The sequence below is a fragment of the Globicephala melas genome, chromosome 17, assembly GCF_963455315.2.
Source record: "Globicephala melas chromosome 17, mGloMel1.2, whole genome shotgun sequence".
Lineage (NCBI taxonomy): Eukaryota > Metazoa > Chordata > Mammalia > Artiodactyla > Delphinidae > Globicephala > Globicephala melas.
This window is the reverse complement of record NC_083330.1, coordinates 1,103,762-1,117,273: the sequence shown is the minus strand read 5'-3', so window position 1 is coordinate 1,117,273 and position 13,512 is coordinate 1,103,762. Positions and strand designations below refer to the sequence as shown.

The following is a 13,512-nucleotide window of genomic DNA, read 5'->3' as shown; positions in this document are numbered from 1 at the left end:
GGTCAAAGCCCTCCGTCAACTGTCTTGTCCCAGAGAAGTTTGGAAAAGTGCTGCTCAGATTACAGAGTCCAGACAGAGGGGGTGGACCCATGGGAACAGGTGTAAAGAACAGGCGGGTGGGGACAGACTGAAGAATGGCTTCCCTCAGAGGAGGAAACAGAAGAGGCCAAGCCTCCACACTGAGAAGCAAGACCTGAGATGTGAAGACAGCATGAGAAGATGTTCTGTGCAGGTTAAAACTCAAGGAGGGTCTTTGATTTATTCCTACTGCTCTAGGATAGATAGATAGATGGATGGATGGATGGATTGATTGATTGATTGATGGATTGAGAAGAGGTTTATTATAAGGAATTATGGAGGGTAAGCAGTCCCACCGTCTGCTTTCTGCAAACTGGTGGCCCAGGAAAGCCAGAGCGTAATTCATTTTGAGTCCAAAGGCCTGGAATCCAGGGGCACCAATGGCAGCTTCACAGTCAGTAAGTAAAGGTCGCATTCTCCCTTCCTCTGTCTTTTCGTTCTACTTGGGCCTTCAGCAGATTGGACGAGGCCCACCCTCGCTGAGAAGGCAAACTTTTACTTAGCCCACCCATGCAAATGCCAAGTTCATCCAGGACACAGACACACTCAGAAGTACCGTGTAGCCAAATATCTGCGATCCTGTCAAGTTCACATGTAAAATTAACCACCATAGCCTGAGTTAGCTTTTCGACATTTGTCTCCACTGAGAGTTGGAATAGGAGCTCCTGAAAGCCTGAAGTTGTATCTTCAGTTCTCTATTCTCAGAAGCTAATACAGTGCACGTCTTAGAGTAGGTGGTAAAGAAAGAAAGAGAGGGAAGGAGGGAGGGAGGGAGGGATGGAGGGAGGGAGGGAAAGAGAGAGAGAAAGAAAGAAAGAAAGAAAGGAAGGAAGGAAGGTAGAAAGAAAGGAAGGAAGGAAGAAAAGAAGAGAGAAGCAGAGAAAGAAAGAACGAGAGAAAGAAAGAAAGGGAGGGAGGGAGGGAGGAAGGAATGAAGAAAAAGAGAGGGAAAGAAAAGACAAAAGGGGAATTTTCAGGTTTTTATAAAAAGGGAAATAAATTCTGCTGGAAGGAAGGAAAAATTGAAAAAATGACTTGACATCCTTTCAATTTGTTTTTTATTGAAATACATTTGACGTAAAATGTTGGGTAAGTTTAAGGTGCATACCATGTTGATTTGATAGCTATATAATAGTATGATTACCACTGTAGCGGTAATTAGTACTTCTATCAAGTTACATAATTATCAGTTCTTTTGTGGTGGGAACAATCAAGGTCACTTCTCTTGGCAAGTTTGATGATTCTAATACAGTACTGCTGTCTGTATTCACTATGCTGGGCACTAGATGTCTAGGGCTTATTTGCTACCCATTGCAAGTTTGTCCTCTTAAAAGCATCTCTCCTCTTGCCCCAGCTACAACTCCCTGTAACCACCATTTTACACTCTGTTTTTTTAGTTTGGTTTTCTTAGATTCCTTGAAAATTTCCTTTTAATTATTTTAAGGCTGGTTAAGATAAAACAACTTAGCAGTTGATATAGTCCAAAGCCGTCTGGACGTAATGAGTACCTGTAACGCCCCCAAAACTGAAAGTGTGTTGACCTCATTTGCAAAGCACATTTAAACTGACTTCAGATGATTTGTAATTGGATTGTTAACTCATTTTGGCAAAAAGAAGCAACAGGTCAGAGTAACACAGTCTGTCTTCCTTGATAGATTAAGCAGAACCGTCGGGTTAACTTACTCGCTGGAAAGCAGTTTGGTTTTCTCTTGCCTCCTTTACTCTCTGATGCTAAACAAACAAACACGATTACTAGCCTCATGGAGAATTTACTATGTGCACCCAAACTAACTGCCTTAAGCTCCAATCTCCTTGAATTCTTGGAGTTGATCCTGACATAAGGGGAAAAGAAACGTTTCATTCCACAGGAACTTGAACCTGACCTTGTTTTTTATGATGTAAAGCAAAAGGAGTGAGACTTAAAAGCACTACTTTTTAAAGAGAGAGAGAATGGCTGTGTGTGTGTGTGTGTGTGTGTGTGTGTGTGTGTGTGTGTGTGCGTGTGTGTGAGCAGGTCTGAGCAGACTCAGTGAAATACACATATACATACATGGATGCTACATACATACGAAATGAAATGCGAGTAGGAAGGAGGTTGCAAGGGTCTAAGGCAGATGCACAGAAAGGAAAACATGGTACTTTAACCGCGTGCTCTGGACAGCTTTTCATGCAGAGAAGCTGATGCCGGGTCTTAGACTCTCCCAGGAATCCTGAAAGCTCTTGCTTCCTACCCGGTTACTGGAACGCTCAGTGCTGAGAGATCCTCAGCTCTGACCATGTTTAATCACCGGGAAGCGCCAACCTGAGAAGGAGGCATATGCAGAAGCGCAGCTGGCACGCTTGTCTTGATTGACAGTGTTCCGTGGGGGATTGGCAGTCTGCAAGGTGCTGAATTTACAGGGCGATTGACAAGCCATCCAGAACTCGGTGAGAGACGCTTGTTACAGTAAGGTAGACCGCGCCACAGAGGACTCTGCCCTAAAAGACCGTTCTTTTCCCTAGAACCACCCCTCCCCTCTTTTTTTTCAAGATATTATATTCCTGAAAAGTACTGCAAGGAGGTAATTGCTTCCAACTGCCTTTAAACTCCCTTTAAGAATAAACCACTTGCTAAACCTGGGCCGCTGGAAGAAATGCATTGGCACGTGAGGGGTGTCAGCAGCACAGACTCTTAAGTGTATGAGGAGGTTCAGAGCTTGACCACGGCAGCTTTTGTTTGGAGGAAAATAAATGAGGGTCTCCCAGAAGCAGGGGGAGGCAGCTGGCCGTACCTGCCGTTGAGCCAAAAGTGCCCTAACCTTGCTCCCAGACTGTGTTCTAAGGTAATTCATCTTTGCCTGCAAGCTCTGTGGTAGGCAGGATGATGACCCCTAAAGATCTTCACATCCTGGTCCCTGGGACCTGAAAATAGGCGACTTTATTGGCAGAAAGAGACCTTGCAGATATGATTCAGTTAAATACCTGGAGATGGGAAAATGTCCTGGATTGTTCGCGTGGTTCTAATGTGATCACAAGGGTCCTGGCGCTTGGAAGCGGAATGCAGAGAGGGAGAGCAGATGACACCTAGTGAGTCCTCAACACGTTGCTGCTGTGTCTGGACACAGGGAAAGGTGGCCAGGGCTGAGGCACGGGGGCACCTCTAGGAGCTGAAAGGGCAAGGAAGCCATTCTTCCCCAGAGCCTCCAGAAGGAATACAGTCCTGCCAGCCTCTTGAGTTTAGCTCTGGACCTCTGACCCCTAGAACCATAAGTGTATAAGTCTGTGGTATTTTTTTTTTTTTATTTTTGCGGTACACGGGCCTCTCACTGCTGTGGCCTCTCCCGTTGCGGAGCACAGGCTCTGGACACGCAGGCTCAGCAGCCATGGCTCACGGGCCCAGCCGCTCCGCGGCACATGGGATCTTCCCGGACCGGGGCACGAACCCGTGTCCCCTGCATCGGCAGGTGGACCCTCAACCACTGCGCCACCAGGGAAGCCCTATGTCTGTGTTGTTTTAAACCACCAGTTTGCAGTAATTAGTCAGGGAGCCATAGGAAACAAGCCCAGGAAATCCCTCCTTCCTCCCCGCGCCCACACAGAAGTAACCAACAGCTATTCCAAGGTGAAACCCACCACCCACCAGACTCAACGTCTACGTAGAAGCACCTGGGAGTTGTGCTTCCTCAACCTAGTCATGACCTTGAGCGAACCTTGGTCCTTACACACAAGTGTATTAATTCCACAGCATTCACTAGACACCTCCCAGCTCTTGAGAGTGGCATGAAACAGTGAACACCCTTCAGGAAGCTCCCAGGCTGCATTACCAATAACATTTAAAAAGTACTGAACTACTCTTAACATTCTCTGACACCATCCATCTAATCACTTCAGCTATGGCTTCTCTAGTCTTAGGGGCAGTAAAGAACATTATCACTTAAATGTGTTTGCCTTGGAACCATCAACAGCCCAAAACACAGAGGAATAAGGGGAGGTAACTGGTAGTTTTCTCAGTCTCCAGAACAACCTTTGGGATGAGATGGTTTTGTTACCACTGGAGAAGTGTCAGGGAACCTGCTGAAGGTCTCATAGCTACGACTGAAAACTCCAGGTCTGGGTCTGTCTGCCTCCAAAGCAAGAATATTCTCCTCTTCACCACATTGACTCCAGCTTCAGGTGCTGTTAGTAAGGGCTCGTCAGCACAAGCTGCTTCATACAGAGAAATGGGGAAATATATTAGTATTCCTACTGTTTCTCTTCCCATCTGATCTGTGTACCTCATTGGGTTGCTATGGAGATCAAAGGATGTATGAGCAAGGCCTCTGCAAGAAATAAAGCACTATTGCCTTCCTTCAAATATTCAGAATATTTTATGACATTTAAAAAATATTTCCATTAAAAAAATAGAAAACTCCATACCTAAAATTCTCTTTAGCTAATTAATCCACTTGGTTAGAGCATGCTCTTATGATGTATGTTCTACGTATATTAAAATAGCTAACTATAAGTCAACTAACATGCATGAAGTATTTATTCCATGCCAGCCACTGTGTTGGAAGCTTTGCGTACACTATTTCATTACATCATTACAATAAACCCAAAAGATAGTTTTGGTGTTTGTTTTTAATTACTCCTATCCTGAAGATTAGAGAAGTGAGATACAAAGTTCAGAAAATTCTTCCAAGTTACGTAGATTGTGTTAAAGGTGAAAATTCAACCCCTGCATTCTGAATTTATAGACTTATAAATTCAGAGCCAAACTGTGCTATAAGCTTAGATTTATATGTTTTGTCTTCATGTAAACCACTTAATGTCTAATTGCAACCTTAACTTCTATCCTGGAAAAGATGTTATATAAATAATTATCATTGGTCCTAAGGGACCTAGCAAAATATTTTAAGCCGATAATTCCAATTAATTAACCCTGTGGTGAACCGTATTCTAAGCATGCATTCTAGTGTGATGATATTGCATATGTTTATTGCAAATGCATATATTTATTGCAAATGCATATGTTTATTGCAAATTCTAAAATTAATTATCCTTGTTCCAGTTGTATATGAAGTTAAGATGAGCTGGGAATGGAAATGCCAGTTTTAATGTGGCAACATGACGTCATGCTCTTACAATAGTCCTCCCGGAATTTGTCTAAGGTAAACAGGACAGAGAAACAACAGAACTGAATAAGCAGTCTCCGGTAAAATTAAGAGACTTTTCAACACAGGGACCACAAAAAACGAGGAAAGAAAGGTAAAAAGTAAAAACTAGTGAAGATGAAATAGAAGTGCATGGAGACACTCAGAGGAGTGCCAGGAATTTCAGAAAAAGTCAACTGATCACCTCTGTGCCTGGGAAATGTTGCAGCCTGGGGTCCAAGACCAGCAAATGTTGACTGTAATAATAACTGTCATAGACGTGAGGCTGTTAAGGATTAGGTCCCTGATCTTTAGTGCAGAGTCTCAAAAAGCAGAGACAGACAAAGGAAAGATCGCCTGGAAAGGCCATATTTTGAAAGAACAATATGTTGGTACAACATGGGTGGAGGAGAGATACTTTGTATCGCAAACAGCGCTGCAGGGAGAATTTTAAGTTGGAGAATATGGCTTTAAGGGCTCACGCACGTATCCGAAACCTGGTGAATAAAGGAGAATTCCTGTTTGTCCAGAGCACACAATTCACACATGAAGCTCTTGCTCAAAAGCCCCCAAAAATGAACCAAAAAAACTTGTTTAGAAATAATTTGTTCAAAAGTGAGTAAGAATATATAAAGGAACAAGCTCAGAATATCTGAAATCTTCTACAAGAAATAAAGGAGTATTGTAAACAAATTGTAGTCTAAGAGCATACAACAACGGCAACAATGTCACCAAAGAGCAGATGAAAATTTTGACCAAATCTATTGACATGAATAAAAGTGAAAGAAAGAAGAAAGAGGAAAGGAAAGGAAAAAGAAAGAAAAGAAAATATGTCCTCCATAGCAGCATGATAAAGCAGATAAAAGAGCTGAGGATGCTAAGAGATTTAACAAAAGAGAGGAAACAAAATCAACACAGGTGAAAGGAAAAATTAAAATCATGATGGTAATCAAGACCAAATTAGTTACAGCTTAAAGGAGAGTAAAAATGACAAAAACAGCAAAAAACATGGAGGGGAAGAAAAAGAGAAACAAGCAAATGAAATGGCAACAAGCATTACATGGAACAACGTACGAAGTGAGGCCAGTGAAAATGGCAGATGAGGGAGTTCCAAAAATACTCACTTTCGTGAAAGCAATGGGAAAATCACAAAAGTGGTCAAATCAACTTTTTCAGAACTTTGGAAATTAACCAAAGGCTTGCAACACTCTAGAACATTTATTTTTTTTAAAGAAAGACTGAATATTGGTAAGAATGTGAACTTGTGGAAGTTTATTCCCATATTCCTCTCCCAGGTTCCGTACGAGCCTTGAAAACACCTGCCATCATGGGGAAAACCGTCAGCCTTGCAGTGACGAGAGAAGATACAACAGACTTTGAGCTCCTTCAAAGCTGAATTTCCAAAGAATTGGGATTATTTTAATTGTCTGTTGGTTCTCTGGAGGACCCTACTTCCAAGGCTGTTGATCTGATTCAGAGCTTGCCCTGCAGGACGTCACCCAGTGTGAAGTAGTTTCCTTGGAGTTGTTTGACAAAAAGAATCAGAAGCCATTGTTTAATATTGCAGCCACCAGAGGCAGGGAATAATAGTTGGGGGAAAAATAGAGTAACACCAAAAAGCTTAAAAGGAAAAGCTGGGGAAAGAGGGGTTTATAGATGTTTGAAAAGCTTTGCTATGTCCCTGGGAGGCTAGAAGGCTGTGTGTATGAGAGCACATGCCCAGGAAAGACCTGAGAAGACACACAGCTCTTAGAAGAAGCACAGGTATAAATCTTCATCATGCAATGATCTCTTACACGTGACACCAAAACCACTAGCAACAAGAAAGCATTTTAAAGATAAATTGGACTTTATTAACATAAAACTTTTGTGCTTCAAAGGATATTATCAACAAAGTAAAAAGACAACCTACAGAATGGGAGAATATATTTGCAAATCTTAGTAACCAAAATATATAAAGGACGCTACGACTCAGCAATAAAAAAAAGACAACCCGATTAAAAGTGTGTAAAGAATTTAAATAGAAATTTCTCCAAAAACAATACAAAAATGGCCAATAAGCATGTGAATAGATGGTTGACATCATTAGTCTTTAGGGAAATGCAAATCAAAATTATAATGAGATACCACTTCACATAGGGTTATCACATGATCCAGCAATTCTATTCCTAGGTATGTGATCAAGAGAAATGAAAACATATGTTTGCACAAAAATGTGTACATGCATGTTCATAGTAGTGTTTTCATAATCAAAAAGTGCAAACAGCCCAAATGAATGAATAAACAAACTGGTATGTCCATCCATAACTAGAGTAACATTCAGCCATAAAAAGGAAGAAAGCACAAATACATCTAACCATACAGAAGAATCTTTAAAGCATTATGATAAGTAAAAGAAGCTAGACACAAAAGTTCATATATTGTATTCCTCATTTATAATGTCCCCAATAAGCAAATCTATCAAGACAGAGGGTAGATTTGTAGATACCAAGGTCTGGGTGGACGGGGTGAGGAGAGATGAGTGCTAACGTGTATGGGGTTTATTTTGGGGGTGACGAGATTAGAACTAGGGAGTGGTGATGGTCACACAACTTTGTCAATATACTAAAATTCACTGTACAATTTAAAAGGGAAGAATTTTACGGTATATAAGTTATATTTTGATCTTGGAAAAGTCTTATGAGAAAATATGAAAATAATGGGGAAAATGAAACTCAAATACCCATGTGTGTCCAAGGAAAGAACTAGAACAATGAAACAAAAGCACGATTTCATAAGCCAGGAGAAAACAATCTCCAGATGTAAAGAACTACCGGAATCTTTACATTTAAAATAAACCCTGTGTATGTAGGAGGGTAAAATGACACAAAACAACAACTGTAAAAATATCTTCATGAATTTACTTAAAAACAGTAATTTGAACAGTTACATAAAATGTTACCCTTCCTATAAAGAAAGAGACAGGCAGGATTCAGCTATACATACATTCTTCAAGCCTAGGCCACCTCAGAGCAATGGCCAGAGTCCTCAGGGAAAGGAAAATGGTCCAAGAATTCCAAGCACAGCCAAACGATAGTGGAAGTGCGATGGCGGAGTTACAAACAAGCGTGCGAGTGCCCAGGGAGCATTTTTCCTACAAGTCAATCTTCAGGAAACTATCAGAGAACGAAACTCAGCCAACCAATTAGTGAATTAAGTTATTAGGGCAAAATTCCAGCATTGAGGATTGAGTATGCGAATTGTTTGACTAAAGTCTGAAATAAATATGGTAATTACGGTTACAGAAAAAAAAAATGTAAGAATTGTAATCTTAGCCATGTAGAAATGATATAAAATGGCTAAAATTGGAAAGAGAAAGAATGTAGGAGTTTCTGTATAGCTCTCGTTTTCTCAATGTTTAAAAATAGCTGACTGACAGAGATATAGTTAAACGCTGCTAAGCCTACGGTAGAAATATAGGTATATTTGACATTATAAAGATAAACCAAAGAAAAATAGCATAATCAGTTAAATACATTTGGTGGGAAGAACAGAAGAAGATATTGTACAGAGGTCTACAATCCTTTTTCTGAAATTCTTAATTCCTGATTCTCAAGATACTAACTTACTTAGATAATCATTCAGTTCAGAACTTGATCTGAATGGGATGCTATTTATAATCTCATTTTTCCTGCACTGTGTGATCGTGCTGTAATATTAACATGCTCAGGTCTGTATGTTGGCATACAATGCATAGGTAAGCATTATGCCATCATCTAAAATTCTAAAAATGCTGAATTCTGAACATGTGGCCCCACGGGTTTTAACTAAGGAAGATTTATATGAGTTCCATCATTGTATAGAGTAGAAAGCAAATAGGTATCGTCTAAACAGCATCAGTGAAAGTTGCGATTGCCTTAGCTAGCCGTTAGAGCAAGGAGTGATACAGAGCAGAATTTTACAGAAGAAAATCCAGGGAGCCACTGATGTAAAGTTTATTTTAAAATCTATGAAAGTAGGAGTCACAGCCCAACATGTGAGCTAAGAAATAACATCGAACTATCTACTGTATATAAACAAATGTAGGGATTCCCCGGTGGCGTAGTGTCCGCCTGCCAATGCGGGGGACACAGGTTCGTGCCCCGGTCCAGGAAGATCCCACATGCCGCGGAGCGGCTGGGCCTGTGAGCCGTGGCCGCTGAGCCTGCGCGTCTGGACCCTGTGCTCCGCAGTGCGAGAGGCCGTAGCAGTGAGAGGCCCGCGTACCGCAAAGAAAAAAAAAAAAGTAAATGGGCTAAGCTCATATGCTAAAAGACAAATTGGAATTCAAAGTAAAATCTACCTTTAAGTGGTAGATAAGCAATAACCATAAAACAAAGAAACTCAAAAAGTTTTGCACAAAAAACATTCCAAACAAATGAAAACAAACAAAACTACAGGCATTGTAACCTTAATAAAATAAGTGGTTGAATTCAGGATTGGAAATAAAAAACAAATATCTGTTACAAAGGGCACTTTACAGTGACAATGAGCTCCTCTTATTTGGTTGTCTGAACAGTGGATGCAGGTAGGACCTTGCTGCAACACGGTGCCAGCTGGGGGCTCCCGTGGGTACCACGCAGGTGTGTGCTCAGTGGTGAAGGCGGCTGCCTCTGGGAGGCTGAGAGAGGCAGTGAGAGCAGAACATCTTCCCTCGCTGATGGACCCGAGTCAGTAGTTCAGTAACACTGTGTTTGAGGCCTTCCCAAGGGGCTGCAGTGCTGAGGTTACGGTGCGCCGCTGTAAGGCGCCTGTGTTCTTTCCAGCCAAAGGCTTAGTTTAATTTTTATTCATTACTCACTGCATGGGAGCATCCACGCCCACTGCGGGGGATTTCAGGGGCGTGCGTGTCATAGCCGCGGGGACAGTCCCGACGGTTAAGACGAGCATCCTCTTTGCCTTCTACTTTATGTTCAGGAGCTCTCCTAAAGGTATAGGGAGCGCCGTACGTCCGTACGTCTGAGCACTGAAGTGGACCCAGAAAGAAGGCTGGATGCATCGGAACACGTATTAAATCTCATTCAGAATCGGCGTCACGGGGGGCGGGGCGCAGGAGCCCGGAAGAGGCTTTTGATCTTTTCAGCAAAGACTTTTAATAAGTTTTGTGTTTTTAACTGAGTCAAAATGTGGACCTGTTTCAGTATTTTGCTTTCCTTGCTGAACCCAGGTGTCTTCCCTTCTTTCATTGTTCTTTCTTCCCTCTTTTAAATTTTTCGGTTGTTGTTGTTATTCGTATATTTCAGGAGGATTTCTCTCTACTCAACAAGAACCTCAAATGAGTGTTGTCAAGGTTAGACGTGTCCCCAAAGGCAGTGGGTACTTTATAGGGTTAAAGGACCCTGGGCTTGAGTCAGCCTTGAATGAACCCCTTTGCTGCACCACAGGATGTCAAGGGTGTTTCTGTGACCCTGTAACCCTGAGGGTCAGGACCCAGGCACAGGCCACTGCAGAGGCATTTAGGGTCCCAGCAAGACTGCTCTTTCACAAGCCACCCCCAGTACCGAGCGTAGTCTGTCCCCTGCTCACTGTGTGGATGGGCCAACACCCGGTTAAGACACACAAGCAGCTGGTCACACGGTAAGAGTTTTCCCCTGAGCCTGCTGAGAGTCCTGTACTGGTCAGAGCTCCGCAGAGAAACAGAAGCAAAGGACTTATGGGACTTCCCTGTTGGTCCAGAGGTAGAGAATCCACCTTCCAATGCAGGGGACATGGGCTCGATCCCTGGTCAGGGAACTAAGATCCTGCATGCTGAGGGGCAACAAAGCCTGCGCGCCACAACTACTGAGCCCACGTGCTGCAACTACAGAGGAGCCCATGGACCGCAATGGAAAGATCCCACATGCCTCAACGAACATCCTGTGTGTCTCAGCTAAGACCCAACGCAGCAAAAAAAAAAAAAAGAAGCAGCAAAGGATTTTTAACATCTATTTCCTTATAATAAGGAACTGGCCCCCTGAATATGGAGGCTGAGAAGTCCCAGGACCTGCAGGTGGGTCGGCTGGAGGCCCCAGAGGCCACGGCGTACATTCCCATGTGAGTCAGAGTCTGAAGGCAGGAAAAGACCAGCGTCTGAGGTCAGGGCAGGAGGGGAGAGGATTCTTTCTTCCTCGGTCCTCTGTTCCACTCAGGCCCTCAGTGTGTTAGGTGAGGCCACACACATGGGGGAGAGGCAAATGCTTTACTCAGTCTATCAATTAAAATGTTCATCTCATCCAGAAACACCCTCACAGATAAGCCAGAATAATGTTTGACCAAATAACGTGTAACCGCAAACTACCCCACATCCCAGTCAAATTGCACGTGAAATCAAGCATCACAGACACACAGACAGTCCTAGACCAGGAGACGTGACTCAGGGCTTCTTGGAGGAGGGTCCTGGTTCCATTCTTCTGTCCCTAAATCCCAGCGAATTACTGAACCCCCAACATAAGTGGGCTAAAGCCACGATAGGGGTTTGGAAGGGCTGGACCAACGCAGCACCGCCCGCTCAAGGCACAAACCACTTTAGACGGCAGAGCCTGTCCGCTGCCAAAGCAGGATCAGAGAAAACCAGCAGTGGTCATTGACTCAGCAACCTGCTAACGGCGCCCTCTGCCACCACCTGGACCAGTAGGATGAGCCCCCATCAGCCACCACGAGGGTAGGAAAAGGTTTATCAGTCACCCACGTCATCCAGCCTTTGGTCATCAAGCGCCTTTCTCAACGGGACACGCGTCCCCAGCTGGTGGGAAAGAGCCTCAGAGAGCCGGGACCAGGGCCTTGTTGTGATGAGGGCGGGACTGAGTGAGGACTCTTGTGTCCGCTCGCCCGGGGCGCGGAGCATGGGGCCCAAAGCGAGTGAGGCTCACGGGCTGTCAGGAGCCAGGGACCAGGAAATGGAGCCGCAGCCTACAGGCGGCTTCAGGACGGGGCCCCGCCGTCCTGTAGCCACAGAAGCCTAGTTCTGCCAAGCGTCTCCATCAGCTTGGAGGATTCCAGAAGTGCGGACGGCCCACCTGTGAGACCCTGACACTGGACCTGCTGCCGAGACCCCTGCCCCAGAAAACTGGGACGTCCTGAGTTTGTGTTGCTTTAGCTGCCAAACTTGTGGTAACGTTTATGCTGCAAGAGAAAAATGAAAGCAATACGTTACACTGTTGCTCACAGCAAAGAAGACCCAATGCAGGCATAAATAAATAAATAAATTTATTTATTTTTAAAAAATACTCACCATATTTAAAATTTTCTTATGGAATGAAAATAAATAAGCTAAGTGCCAACAGAAGAATTTTTTAAAATAACAGAACAACAAAATAAATACAAGGAAATCAAAACAATAATTAATACGAGTGAAAATATTTCTGAATTCAAGATCATCATAGAAAGGGTAGGACTAAAAATCCTAATGCAAGCTGGTTATTTGTGATAAACAACAAAATATACAAATATCTACCATCCAGTGAAGAAAACAAGGATAAAATACTTAAAAATAAGGCATATTATGATGGAGAGAGTATGACAGCCCTGCAAATTAAAAGAATTCCAAGAGGGCTTCCCTGGTGGCGCAGTGGTTAAAACCCACCTGCCAGTGCAGGGGACAGGAGTTCGAGCCCTGTTCTGGGAAGATCCCACATGCCACGGAGCCTGTGCGCCACAACTACTAAGCCTGCGCTCTAGAGCCCACGAGCCACGACTACTGAAGCCTGCGCACCTAGAGCCCGTGCTCCGCAACAAGAGAAGCCACCGCAATGAGAAGCTTGCACACCTCAACAAAGAGTAGCCCCTACTCGCCGCAACTAGAGAAAGCCCGCGCGCAGCAACGAAGACCCAACGCAGCCAAATATAAATAAATTAACTTAAAAGAAAAAAAGAATTCCAAGAGATTATTTTGATCAATTGTCTGCAAATAAATGTGATGACCTGTATGAACTGGGTAAGGATGATGAAGTGAGGATAGACATGCAGAAACTGTTCTGAGAGCTGCCCCCTGGCAACCTCACGTGGTTTCTGAAAAGCTGCACTTTCTGGTGGTTGTACTGGATAATTACACCAAATCGTTAGGGAAAAGATTATGCCAACACTTTTAACCTTTTCCAGAACTTAGAAAAAGAAAGAATATTGCAAATTCTTTACAAGACATAAGGCCAACATTAGGACTCCAAAATGATATCACAAGAGAAGAAAATTATAGATCAATTTTATAATTAAATGAACTGAGTCATACGCTCATGGATTAAAATTAACTCCATGGATTTTGAAATGCACTTAAACCATTAGCATCCATTTTTCTTTTAAAAAAGCAATTAAATACAGACATGCTTTCCTG

At 43.1% G+C, this 13,512-nt stretch overlaps 1 protein-coding gene across 1 annotated transcript in view; it reads right to left on the bottom strand.

The window, feature by feature from the left end:
* Positions 1-11,077: 11,077 nt before the first annotated feature.
* The window catches only part of PPDPFL (pancreatic progenitor cell differentiation and proliferation factor like), a 158,030-nt gene continuing 155,595 nt past the window's right edge, over positions 11,078-13,512 (bottom strand). The window contains exon 6 of the mRNA XM_070044033.1: positions 11,078-12,308. Within this exon, the coding sequence (XP_069900134.1) occupies positions 12,279-12,308 (30 nt within the window). The 3' untranslated portion in view covers positions 11,078-12,278. The remainder of the gene's footprint in view (positions 12,309-13,512) is intronic.